Source organism: Agelaius phoeniceus, chromosome 9 (genome assembly GCF_051311805.1).
Source record: "Agelaius phoeniceus isolate bAgePho1 chromosome 9, bAgePho1.hap1, whole genome shotgun sequence".
NCBI classification, from domain to species: domain Eukaryota; kingdom Metazoa; phylum Chordata; class Aves; order Passeriformes; family Icteridae; genus Agelaius; species Agelaius phoeniceus.
In genome coordinates this window covers 18,114,616-18,127,867 of record NC_135273.1, presented here as the reverse complement: position 1 = coordinate 18,127,867, position 13,252 = coordinate 18,114,616, and the positions used below count along the sequence as shown (strand labels likewise).

General features: G+C 38.8%; 2 protein-coding genes across 4 annotated transcripts in view; one reads left to right on the top strand and one right to left on the bottom strand.

The window, feature by feature from the left end:
• Positions 1 to 13,252, top strand: part of MAPK8 (mitogen-activated protein kinase 8) — a 228,444-nt gene that overhangs the window by 150,107 nt on the left and 65,085 nt on the right. The window contains exon 1 of one of the 3 annotated variants that reach the window (XM_077183108.1): positions 2,743 to 2,765. The exons of 1 other annotated variant lie outside the window; for it this stretch is intronic. The gene's annotated coding sequence lies outside the window, so the exon portion shown is untranslated. Of the gene's footprint in view, positions 1 to 2,742; positions 2,766 to 10,846; positions 10,999 to 13,252 lie in introns of those variants that run through there. One more of the 3 variants, XM_077183107.1, reaches the window with a different exon arrangement.
• The window catches only part of FRMPD2 (FERM and PDZ domain containing 2), a 66,395-nt gene that overhangs the window by 33,521 nt on the left and 19,622 nt on the right, over positions 1 to 13,252 (bottom strand). The window contains exons 8-19 of the mRNA XM_077183101.1: positions 12,928 to 13,012; positions 10,769 to 10,919; positions 9,056 to 9,127; positions 8,207 to 8,381; positions 7,242 to 7,392; positions 7,008 to 7,146; positions 5,980 to 6,132; positions 4,457 to 4,642; positions 3,401 to 3,557; positions 2,367 to 2,577; positions 1,388 to 1,491; positions 309 to 407 (exon numbers count right to left, since the gene is read on the bottom strand). Coding sequence (XP_077039216.1) covers positions 309 to 407; positions 1,388 to 1,491; positions 2,367 to 2,577; positions 3,401 to 3,557; positions 4,457 to 4,642; positions 5,980 to 6,132; positions 7,008 to 7,146; positions 7,242 to 7,392; positions 8,207 to 8,381; positions 9,056 to 9,127; positions 10,769 to 10,919; positions 12,928 to 13,012 — 1,683 coding nt within the window. The remainder of the gene's footprint in view (positions 1 to 308; positions 408 to 1,387; positions 1,492 to 2,366; positions 2,578 to 3,400; positions 3,558 to 4,456; positions 4,643 to 5,979; positions 6,133 to 7,007; positions 7,147 to 7,241; positions 7,393 to 8,206; positions 8,382 to 9,055; positions 9,128 to 10,768; positions 10,920 to 12,927; positions 13,013 to 13,252) is intronic.

Below are 13,252 nucleotides of genomic sequence, written 5' to 3'. Positions count from 1 at the left end.
TACATGTGTATTTCAGATACAAAACTAAAACCATGGTTTTCTCAATCTACTCTTAGCACTTGGTTCCTTTGGTGTCTGTGGCCTTATTTAATCCTCTGACAATGTAATGGTCTTGATTTTTGTTCTTAGTCCTTTTCAGTCCTGGAAATTCTGAGTCCTTCACAAATATTGGTACTCTTACTCTATAAGAAGAATAAATGGACTAAAAGAGTTTACAGTCTTGCCCAGCCTGAGTCAGCAAGCATCAGTGTTAGCACCAGGACCTGATAGTCCCAGTAACAAACATAACATTTATGTTCCTTACTTACCAAATCCATTCTTAGGGTCACGTTTTAGGCTGACACAGATGATTTCTCTTTCTAGACCACTTAGCAAAACTTCCTTTTGGGTGGCTGGTGATCCAGGCGCTGCAGAAACAAAACCACTAGAATAAATGTAGATTAATGCTAGGAGTACAGCATGCTGGGAATATTCATGTATTATGCAAAACTGAAGCTTCAAAATTAATATGTGTTTTATCCTTGACTTCAAAATTGTTACTTTGAATCAATATAGTTCTGGAAGGAAGCTCAAACAAGTGTTCAGAAGTTTTCATTCTTCCGAAAAATCTCTGTACAGAGCTGTGTGACCTCATCCTACAGTGTTCCTTTCTGGGAGAATATATGTTATATATGTTTTTCTGCAATGTTTTTATTAAGATTAGAATATTTAAAGAGTCAAGCATGTAGTGCCCATTGAACCTGAGGGTGATTTAAACCCAAAATCTCCTGCGGGCTCTAGCCTTAGGCCCTGTGGGACTTGAAGGTGCAATTCAACCAACACTGATTGCAACAGTGACTACTTAACATTGGGCAATTGCCACAGTGTGTTTATAGTACTCTTCTAATTTTTAAATAGACTAACCAGATAAGCATAGTTTCATGTTCCATTGATTGGCTCCCCATGTGCATGCAATCTGGCTTCTGACAGAAAATTAGATATTCAGTCCTTAGTATCATGCAAGTGCAAGAGCAAAGACCTGGAGCCTATGCTGTCTCATGCATTATTTATTGAGTTGTAGATCTCAGTTTTGAACCAAACAATGACCTCTGAGCACAGGGATATTGTCCCATGCAAGAGTCTCTGGGTGTACTGAACTACATCTCTGTAGAGCATTAGGCACCATTATAGAATCATTTTATCACCAAGTCCCTTACCACCGAACCTGATGCAAAGTGGGAGTTAAGGGGAAGAAAACAGCTTGTCTTGCTAAACTCTGGACTAATTTCCAGGACTAGAAGGAAAAAAAGATAGTCTTTAATCTGTAAGCAAAATACATGTTGGTCTCCTCCTATTGAAACAATAAACATGGAAGGGTACTGTCTCTCTTTATGATTATTATACTCACCACTGATGGTGTTCTGAGTTGAATGGATAGAGAGAAAATCATAACTCCTTTGCTTTCCATTTGAATTGATGTGCATTTCTGACTGGGATAGCCCTGACAGAGATCTGCAGGGCAGGAAGGAAGACTGTGTTACAATAAAAAGTCAGCAGTGGTATTTAGTGGTATTTAGCACTCTTCATTGTCATTAGTCTGTCAGAGCCGAATTGGGAATGCACAGGTTTATAGCCTTTCAATGAGTATTCTGATTTCTGGGACATATTTCATTTTAGGGGAGAAGTGGTTTATCCTTGCCAGCATTTACTTCCAAATAACAGCTGCCATTGGACCTCTCATCATGACTTATTCCTCCTGTGTTTTGTTCTGAGCTGAGTGCAGGTATCAGGAAAACACAGCATAGCTTCCCCATCATTCATTTACTCCATTTAGACAAAACCAAGTCTGAAAGTTTTTCTGGTAGTTCATGTTCTCCTCGACTCTATTCTAACTCTTAGTACTCTAAAAGGCACTAGAATTCATCTTGAGGCTGTGCAGCTATAGTAACCACCTACACAGATCAATGCACCAAAACAAAGAGGGAGAAGTTCTTGCACTGCTCCCTATGAATTGCACATTTTGACATGGAGGAATCAACTAAATAATGATCTCTGCATTCCTGATCAAAACCAGCTCCTGATGGTTTTTTAATTCACATACTGTAATTTCCAGTGAAGATACACAGACATTGAAGATTTTACATTTATTCTTCCTCATTTTTATACTTCCTCATAACCCAATTAGTGGTTTCTTCTTGAGTCTGGTACAAATTTAAATGTCACTCTTTTTCAAGTTCTCTCTCAGTCTATTAACTTCCTGCCTGCATTTGCACAACTGCTGGCATCAAGGAGCCCCAGACCTTTTGGTGTGACCACAATAAGAACTGTAAAAAAAAATAGTTTATGCCTGAGTCTTACACATGTTCAGAGAGAAAAGGCAAACCTACCTGCCAAGATTGCTTTTGTGTCTAGTCCTGTTGTTTGTTTCCACACTGAGGTTGTCACAAGATTTGCTCATCATCCCAGCAGACAGGTTTTCCAGGTTTGCTCCATAGAGCACATTCTCTGAGCGAGACAGTCTCTGAATAAGGGCAAGGTGTTCATGCTGAGCTGCATATGCAGAATTCGATTTGTCTATTTCCACAAATTTACTGTCCTCTGAATGAGAAGCAAGAGAAGGGAAGCAAAGATAAATCCACTGATATTATTGCATTTTTTAAGCTTAAAGGAAATTTAAATTAAATCTTTTGAATATGCCAGGAAAAAATTACAGCTATATTTGTTCTTTTATCCTTTATATTACAGATATATTGGTTCTTTTATCCTTGAGGGTGCCTAGGCCTTGGGTGAGTAGAAGGAGTTTCTTTCATAAAAAGTATATGCTGCATTTAGATTAAATTTCTGTGAATTATACTACAAACACATTTTCCACAAAGACAGGTGAACTGTACAACCCTATATAATTTAAACCTGAATATTTCTGTGAAGTGTATTTTGTAAATGATTGGTGTATAAGAAACGTCTGTCTTTCAGAGTCTGAATTATCCAGGTTGGTAGTTTCTCATCCTTCACAGGCCTTCCACTCCAGCATATTTATATCTGGGAAGACAGGAACTCTAGGAACGTGTGCTCTCCAAAGTTCAGAGAGACACCAAGGAGCTGAATTGTTTGCAGAAGTGAAGTCAAATGGGGACCATCTTGGTGGTAACACTTGCTGTCCAGTTTTCTACCTTTCTGTGAAACCTACTACTTGCTTAATGATGCCTGGGCTCTGCTATATAAAAATCTGTCCTCTAAAAGATTTCATTCTTCTGAAACAAGGTGGTGCTGAAGAAGATATTAATTTATTTAGGTTCTCATTTGGTAGGCTCGAGAGGGGACTTGGAGGATGAAGAGACAGCAGGAAATTGGAGACACATTGAAAAATAAAACAAAAACTTGGCTTGATACGGACTAGCATAAACATGAGCTTAAAATATACCTGATGAAGTTTGACGAAGTTGCCTAGAATTCATCTGTGCATTGAATTTGTGCTGGGCAGAGCAGAGGTCCAGTAGGTATTTACATGTCTTTGCTGTATCAGTAATGAAGGTGTGTTTCTTACCACTGAAACTGCTTTCAATCATGAATTTTTTTCTCTGAAGAGGAAAAAAAAGCAGAGGTTGCTTTATATATCAGTCATTACACTGAGGCACTGACAGTTCATTTATATCATCTTGTTGGTTTGTTCAGTTGTATTTATGCCTGACTGCATCCCTTTTGTTTTCAGTAAATGCCTGTTGTAAATTCAGCACTTGTAAGCAAGGTGTCTGTCATTGGGATTAGAACTCTTCTCTGTCAAAAGTCAAGAACCTTAGGACATTGAATGCAGTGATAGCAGGTTGCTAAAAATGCAAAATTTGGCCCTACAAATGTTAAAATTGTTAAACAAATTTAATATGAAAAGGAACATATCTTCAAGGGGGAGAAGGACCATTTTTGGAGAGCAAACAAGCTGGGAAATGTGTGATCCAGTTTGACACCTAAACTGTACAACAGTACATTGATATACCTCTAATGTCAAAATCCCATTTAGAAATGGGTCACAATCTTATCACCAATACTAATTTGTTAACAATCTTCATATACTAAGAGATGAGGGCAGGAATAATGAGATCTGGAAAGTGGAAGACATCATCCCATGACCTGATGTAGGCATAAAAACAGAAGAAAAGAGCAGTAAAGACAAGAAAGGAATGGATATGGAATATGCTGTGGAGAGATTTGGCATAGTCTCTGTAACAGTCAGCACCAGATTATACAGTTTTATGGTAATTTGTCTTTGGCCTTTGCATAAATACTGCAGAACTATACTTCACAAAGAACTCAGTATGTTCATATGCACATCCAGATCCAGCTTTGATTTTATCCTTTTCTTTTCAGAAAGGACTTGCCCATATAGAGTGAATCTAATTCTTGCTCTGAATGCAATTAATTTATCAAAGCGACAGGAAGGCAGTAAAGCAGTAGAGAAGAGATTCAGTTAGTTCCAACTCACATGAGCTGAAATTCTCTCAGTTTCACGCCACTGAAATCTTAAACTGGCAATTCTTGTGTGATTTTTGTTCTCATAGACGATGATGCCTTTGGCACAGATTCCCAGGATGATGTCCCCTTCTGTCCCTTTCTTCTCTTGGGACACACGATAGAATAACACTCCATATTCAGGAAGTTGCTGAGTCACCTTGTAGAGAAAAAGTGCTTTTACCATGCCTTACTCAAAAAGATTCATGGGAAGAAAGGTAGATAGAGGAGAAAATGCTTTTGAGTGTCTCAGGAGCCAGTGTCTGTCCCTGCCATCTAACCATGCAGGGGGTATTCTGAGAAACTCACCCAGAGGTTCTGGGTGTTCATGCTTGTCTTTCTACCTCCTGTACTTGGCCACAAAAGTGTTAAAATCTGACTCAGACACCTTACAGAACTATGGAATATGACTAGGATTTACTGTCTGATCTACAGACCAATGTGAGTTTATCCTAAAACCTTACATTTTCTTTCTGGGAAGCTAATGTAGAATCCTCAAATGACTTTTCAATTGTGAACAGAGATTTTCAGTGACCAAAATAAAACACTTTAAGAAGATCTGTTTTCTCAGAAAGTAACCAAAGTACAAATGTTCAGGTCCTGAAAACTGGGGCATCTATAATCACTAGCTGAATCTGGGTTTTAATTTTTAATCCCTTTCATATTTGGAATTTACATGTTCTTGCCATGGGGTTTGTCTTTCTCACTTTCTATGATGAGTTGGCTCCTTCTACAGATTTATTCATTGAAACAGAGACTAACAAAGCTGCTTTTTCTCCATTGGATTTGCCACACATGATGGGACTATCATTGAGGCTAAGCTTCAATCTATTTCTTCAATTGCACTGACAGTGTTAGACGAGGAACTAATATAAATAAATAGAAACTAAACTAAGATGATGCTATAAATACCAGCATGTGGCACTGCAGCAAAATGACTACTGGTATTTATCCATTATCTAATCCCTGATATTTTTCATTTGATGGAAAGCAAAGAGGTTTGGGGAGAAAGAGAAATTAGCAGGAGAAAAGTTAATCCCACATCATCATGAAACTTTAGGGACCTAGAGAAATAGTCAAGTGAGAAAATACTTCAGATAACTCCTTCCTCACTTCCAGGGCTCACAGATACTTTTAAACAATCAATCGCTATGTGTTTAGGAAGTGCCTGAACAGCTGCTGTAATTTCAGAAGTAAAAAAATTGCTTATTCGCATGTTTTATAATCTTCTGGAGCCCAGACATGTTGGTAACATGCCAAAAATTTACATCAAACCTTAGAATGCTGCAAATACACCAAAACATGCTATAAAAACTCTCAGTGATAAGTGACAGTATCTAGAGCAGAATGAAATTCTGAGGTTTTTGTTGACTCTTCAAATTTTTTCACCATATCTAAAATCCACTGTGTCAGGCAAGAAGAAAATAGACAACGGTAAATAGAGAGGGGCTTTCTACCTCAAAATTAATAAATAGTGTTCGGGGTATGACATGTTACCTTTAAAAACTCTAGTTCAGCTTCATCCTCAAATAGGGAGCGATTCATACGATGTAATTTAGCAAGCTCTCGCTGTACATATGCCAGGGTCATTTTCTCTATTCGACTGGCTGGGACGTAGTCTTCAACACGAAAATAGCTCTTTCCGTGCATCTAGGGGGCAAAAAATTGAAAAAACAAAGAGACAGGTGCCTTTTGTTCTTTCTTGACTTTTCTTATTCATTGCATTTCATTTCCAGGGTGACCCATATGCAGAAATCACCCTGCTGCCATTTCCCAAAAGAAAGTGGGAACAGCACGTAGTGCCCTGACAGCCAAATTGCCTCTTGCCCCTGTGCTCAGGCAGCTGCTCAAAGCACACACCACATCCTTGGGCAGAGGGGAGAAAGGAGCTGAGCCTGCAGGTGTGTCCTGCTCTTAGAGCTGACAGCTGTAGCTGCATCAGTGGGGGACCCATTGCCATGGGAGACCTGACCACATGGATGAGACCACTCAGAGTTCAATTAACAGAGCTACTCTGATTTACATAGCTGAAGATATGGAAGCCGACATAAATGGGTGTTTTCTTTACACTTGAAAACTAACTAGGACAGCTAGTTCAGATATGCAATCAGAGACCCTCCTGTCTTTGCAGCTTGTGGATCTGAGCCTACACATAAGATAGCTGTGAATTCTGAAGTGTTCCTTTGCTTTTCTCTTCCCTATTTACTTATCTCTTTGAGTCCCTCTGCACATTCAAGCTGGGCCTGTGTTGGAAAATTTCTACAGATTTTCTGGAGTTTCTAGGATTTATTATCAATTATAAGGACCTAGACTCTCTCGTCATTCTGCCACATTTCTTGTTAAATTCATCTGGCTCATTACTACTCCATAGTCAGGAATATTTTGTGATTTTTAAAATTAAGTCTGGAGGACTTAACTGAACTTCTCTGCTATTCATATTTCTTCTTTAAACTCTATGTGACAAACAAAAGCTGCAAAAGTTGTAGAGAGAGACCTCTGAGAAATACTGTATTATTTTTCCACACCTCAGAAGCATAATTGCCAAGCTCTGCCTGTAAAGCCAAAGCGCCGAGTTTCAGGGCAGTCTCATCACTGCAATATAATCGCTCCTCCAAAATATCTTTACGAAGCTGCAGGTAAAACTGATGCCTTGTCAAGCCATGCCTGGAATAGAGAAGGGTTTAGGAACTCAGGAGGAGCTCTAATGGTATCCCTAAATGCTACTGGTTTTCCTTCAGTCAGCAGAATTTTGCACTTACTGAATAACATTAAAGTGGTTGACAAAGAATTTTATCCTTATAAAGAGAGTGAAATTAATGATGGACATTTTCTTCTTGGGTTGGTCATTCCAGCCATCTGGGGCCACTTTGTAGAGTTTGGTGTCCTCATCCAAAAAGAAGAATTCTTTACCTGAAATGAGAATTTTGGGCTCTGTGATAAACCTGGATAAACTTCAGCAGCTCAGTTCTGCTGTCTTCATAGAGTGGATCACTAACAAAAAAAAATAAAATGGATTTGGGATGTCAACTGAAATTTACTTCTCTGTGTCATGATTTAACTTATTGCTCCTTTGATGTAGAACTTAGGACAGTATGTAATTTTGGATTACAAATGTTAGATGTTGGATTAGTATGGTATCTGAGAAATCACTCAAGGATTCATGGGGTTTGCATTCTTTTCACCACTCAGGTTCTGCACTGCTCTGTAATCCTCATGCCCTACACACAAGGTGTGCTCTTTCCCAGTGCCTCAGCTGTGCCTGCCATCAGAAGGGGACTAGGGAGATGTGGGTCTGGTAGATGACACAGCTGAACCTGTATCCCACTTATGTCTAGGAATAAACACAGGCAGCCTTTCCCAGTGCAATGCTTCCTGGAATTTCTGCTGGAGCTGCATGGCTCAGTATTATTTGAGTGCAAGGCTGGGGCAGAGCCATTTCTGCCTGAGAATATCAGCCAGTCAATGTTGTATGGCTGTGCTGATGCACACTCCTAGGTCAGACATGCTTTACATCAGTGCAGTGCAGTTCAATCCAACATACCTTACTTCTGCACAAGCTTTGTATCTGCTTCTACCTAAGGATCTTAAAGGATCTTTGAATGAATTCTTGATGAATGATTCTTTGATGAATTCTTGAATGATTCTTTGATGAATTCTTACTGGAATTCATCGATAAAGCACCTACAGAGGCACTGAAGGACAGAGCTTTTGTCTGTCTCATTACCTTTCAGGTAAGCCAAGCCAAAGTAGAAATGTTCCACCAAGTTTGCATATGCCACCACAGTGTTGAAAACATCTCTTGCCTTGGTCTTGATGTCACATTGCACCTCAAGGCACTGCCCATTGAGTAGAATCACATTGAGATCCCTTTGGGACAAATAGGATTTCCCTTTTTTAGTCTAAGAACATGTAAGAAAGAATGAAGAATGAATGCCAAGTACAAGCAATGCAAGTTCCACAGCATTTTATTACTGAGGCCCACAAGTAGCCTGTCTCTATGCAACCTGATGGAATTGGTCTCAACACCATGCTATTCTCTGTCTCCCTTCTCATAAATAAATATCACAAACATTTCTAATTTTCTTAAAACCCAAAGAATCACAATGAAACAGCTGAGCATACTCAAATTCTCCAGTCACCAGGATTACTATAGATTTGGGGCTAATTCCAAATTTGCTTTGCTCTCATTTTTACTGCTGTCTCTGTCAACTTTCTACCTTATTTTAATGAAAAGTAAAGTATGTGCTTGCAAGCTGGAGAAGTCCCATACATTGGAACTATATGTCATATTGCAGATTTGCTGTACAGTCTTTGTCTCATAGGTCTAGGGCTAAAGTGAGCATTCTTAGCTGAGAAGGATAAATTAAGCTTTTTTTTGCACCAACAGAAAAAACTAAATAGCACTAAGAATTAAAGCACATCCTTTCAAGTCTTAATACCTCTGCAGGAACCCTAACTAGTTTTGAGAGGAGGACATGGAGAGAATACTGGTTTGAGACTCAGGTGCTACTTACAAAGACCCCTGACTAAAATGCCACTGGATTAGTTCTAGATTCATAATGTTCATTCTTACCACAATTGATCCAGGCAGCTGTAAGGTCACTGGTGGTTCACTAGACAAAATAACAAATTCTGGACCTGAAAACTGCAAGGAGGCAATTTAGAAATTTAGTAAGTCTTCTTAATGGAATGAAGATCCTAAACACAAGTATCAATGAAACCCATTTCTATTGGTCTATATGCTGGACCTAATTGACTTCAGTGTCTAATAAGCAAATGCTGACTGATGACTTCTCTCTGTTTGGGGTCTCTCCTGTGTAGACTCTCCAGGGTCTAAGTAGAGGTAAGCTCATGCTGAATCCTCTTCTTCTGTAAAGTCACTTAATCAAGATCCATTTCCTTTGCAAGGCACCTATTTTCATGACACTTATAGAAACTTAATTTATTCTGAGACCTTTTCTCATTTGATTCCCAAATTCTCTAAGGACAGTCACAGACATGTAAACGCATACATACACACTGCTGTGATTGAATAAACCCAGCTTCCCTAGGAACTAAACTGGAATGCAGAGCTGCTTTCTTCCCCATAATAAAGGCTGACTGATGGTTCTTATTAGTAGACATTGTATTCTTTTGTTTTAATTTCAAATAACTTCAACAGTTTTAAGGTCTTTTTTTCTTGCTGAGTATCCACCTCAATTAATTTTATATATTGGGTTTTCATCAGATACATCTATGCTTTTAGATCCCTTAAGCAGACAGAAATAATTAAATGTCTTCAAGTAATAAGATGTGAATCCTTCCAGCTGTTCACCATGACTTAGTAACTTGACCCATTTAGATACTTAAAAAAAAAAAATTAAAAATACTATGGTCCTACCAACAGACAATGCAGTTTTGTATCACATTAAAGAGGGACTAACACTGTGTTGTAACAGTTGCTGAACTCCTGTAAAAGGCTGTTATATTCCCCACAAAAACCATAATGAGAAAATTTAAAACAAAATTTATATGAGAAAAGATAATTTTCCAAAGTATCTAACTGAAGCTCTTGACCAAATTTTTGTCACTGGTCACTATTGAGGTTCTGAGCTGGGAGGAGATGAAAGGGCTCATCAGCCTGAAACCTCTCCCTTCTTGTTCCACAACAGAAAACTCCATATGAAGGACCATGGTGGAGTTTTCTGTGATTCAGTTATTTCTGAATTTTTGCAATCTGGAAAAGATTACAAAACAACATACCTTTTAAAGAAACATTATCCTTTCCATTTAACAGAGTCCTACCACAACTTAGCAAGTAGAAATAGTCAATTAGGAGAACTACTGTCTGGGCACATTCACTGCCAGCCTATGCTTTCTGTCCAGACATGCACTGTAAAAAAAATTTAAGTCCTTTGAGCATTTCAAGTCCTTTGAGCATCATTGGCTGGCAGACATTTGGGTAAAGTGTCTCTGTAAATTTTTTTGCTGTTGTGAAGCTGCTGTGAAAGTGGTTGGTGAAAACAGTCCATATGGTGTTTGATGCTGGCAGAAATCATATGTAGGTCAGAGAGGTTTCAATTTTGAGCTTTTGCATAGTACTTATGGACAATTGCTTTCACTGCCTTCAGTTCTGACAGCACAACTGGATTATACCTAATTTGGAGTCTGTCAATTTAGAATACTCATCTAATAAGATGAGTCAGTAGTTATTATGCACATCACTGTCAAACAAAAATTAGATGAGAGGCTTCTCTTTAGTGATATTTACATTTTGAAATCAGCTTATATGTTTTTCATCATTCACCTTTTCCTTCCTGTGGAAGAAACATTTCTGTGATGCAGCAGCTGCTGAGTAGTCCTTTGTGGACACAGAGAAGGTGGAGCCCAAGCTCAGCAGGTTCTGTCGGCCGTTCCTCTGAGTTCCACCTGGGATTTCTTCTACAGCACTCACCGACCTCCAAGGGAAATTTCATTGTGAGGAAAAGATATAACATGCAATCAACACAACAGCGACCTGGGGACAGAGAGCTTAAGGTACAGTAACTACTGGAATACGCTGAAGTCCAGGGCAATGTCTGCTATAAGCTCCTTAATTTTTCTTTAGAGAAAAAGAGAAATAATTTAACAGGAGTAATATTACTGGTGCCCTTTATACATAAATCTTAACTCTGCTTTGATTCAACAGAGTCAGGTTTGTTTCTTTTCTTCATTCGGTGAGCCAGATCCAGCTGGTTTAACTTTGGTGAAGCCAACAGGCAAAGACTGTAGCCTCATTCCCTTCTGGGAAGTCTACAGGATGAAGCAAATTCCTCAATTATTATTTTCTCAAGAAAAAAGCTTCAGAAAGCCTTAACATTTGTTGTTACATTATTCAGAATTTTCCAGGAATGGGAATTAAATTATTTGAATACTAATTCATTAGGATAAATTAATGTCCTAGGGAACTGAGGGAATTTTCAATTTAATTAAGAAAAAGGTATGTGAAATCTCCAATCAGAAAGCTGTCTTTGTACTATTGTTTTAATGTAGAAAGTAATGGTGTTTTCCATGTGAGCATATATAGATGCTGGTGAACACATGTATAAATATGTGTGTGTGTGTAGTTAGACAAGTAGACAGAGACTTTTTTCTTGACAAAACAGTCACTATCCAGCAATCTCTTGTTGCAGTTTTACAGGTGTACTGGGATATCTCATATTGCCCAGATTATCATGGCTGATTTATCAGGAAGTTCAAACTGTTTACTTGGGACACATTTAAATGGGAGTTGATCTAAATTGAGCATTTCCTGTGGGCTTGAATTACTCGTGTCATGGTTAAAAGAAGAAACTCCTGTTTAACTGGGTCAAGAACCCAATTTAAATGGGATGTCTGTAGGGATTACAGGGTGCTTAACTATGGGATTCTGGTCTTTGTGGTGCCTAGAGGCTCACAGTACTTACATCTCTTCTTCCTTTAGAAGCAGCCATGACTATATCTGCACTGTGCTAACACCCAGTCTAGAAACTCTTGTTTGGCAGCAGTGGAGTTTCCCTGGCTTTTGAAAAGGAGTTAATATCAGTTGTACAATCCTCAGTTTTCTTTGCCAATGTCTACAGGGCTGCTGTCCATGCCATGGCTCAAATGAGGCTAATCCTCATGACAGAGCAGAGGTCTTTACTGCTTGTGACCCTGGGTTACCGTAACTCTCCAGTACAGTGGTGGTGCAGGGCTGGATATGACTGACACAAGTGAGAAAAATCAGTATAAGCACTGAGGTGGAAATGCAAATGAAAATTATACATTACATACATGGTCTGACATAACCACTCCAGAACACTTAAGGTGTGACAGCACTTTAGGTGACAGCAAGGCAAGATCACATCCAAAATCTGAATGTGGACAAATAAAGACTCTGACAGAATGCCTTGACATGGAAAGTGATGACTATTGATACCTTTTCAACAGATTTTTCCCTTCATAAAGTATATAATTAGTAAGGTTAGAAAAGACCTCTAAGATCATCAAATCCTTTCACAGTCTCTGTGGAGCAGCTTCCCAGCTGTTTCAGTCACAGAGGTCTAGTGCTGCTTCCCTGCCTGGTGCAGACACAGCTGGGGGCAGCTGTTCTGGAGGGCCTGTGGCATCTGGCAGGACACAGTGGTACAGAGTAAATGTAGAAATCCTGAATTTGTTTTCTATGGATTATTCAGGGCCCAAGTTCCATTCACTAGAGTTTTTGGACTGTTCCACTTGGAAACAAACCAAGTCTAGATGAATATTATTTATTTATTCTACATAATAGAATATTATGTATTTATTAAGTTATTTATTAAGTTATTTATTCTATATAATTAGTGTCTATTAGCAAAACAGTCTCAAATGCAATTCAGGCCTTTTTTGATACTGGCATAGCCACACTAGTTGCTGGCTCCACTTGCTTATGAAGCAGCTTCCATCTTGTAGAATCTGAATTGAGCTTACCTGTTTATGAAGAGCTTGTAGCTACTTTCTGTCCTTGACCCACTAAGTGTGGTGTCACATGATCTGTGTGTCTCTGGAACTCTTCCTGCAATAAATAAAGGAAATTTCAATATTCAAGCGATAGTAGCAGCACTCAGCATCAGATGTTGGGGCAATTACAACAGGGAAGAAATTTAGACTGGCAGCTTCCTCTCTTGTGTCCTTGCTTGGACATGATAAATGGCTATTTAATAGGATTAGTGAATACTACACCAGCAGTATTCCCAGTTCCCTAGTTATTGTTACTTCCTTTTCATAACCCTTTATGTGAATGTAATGTGGAAAA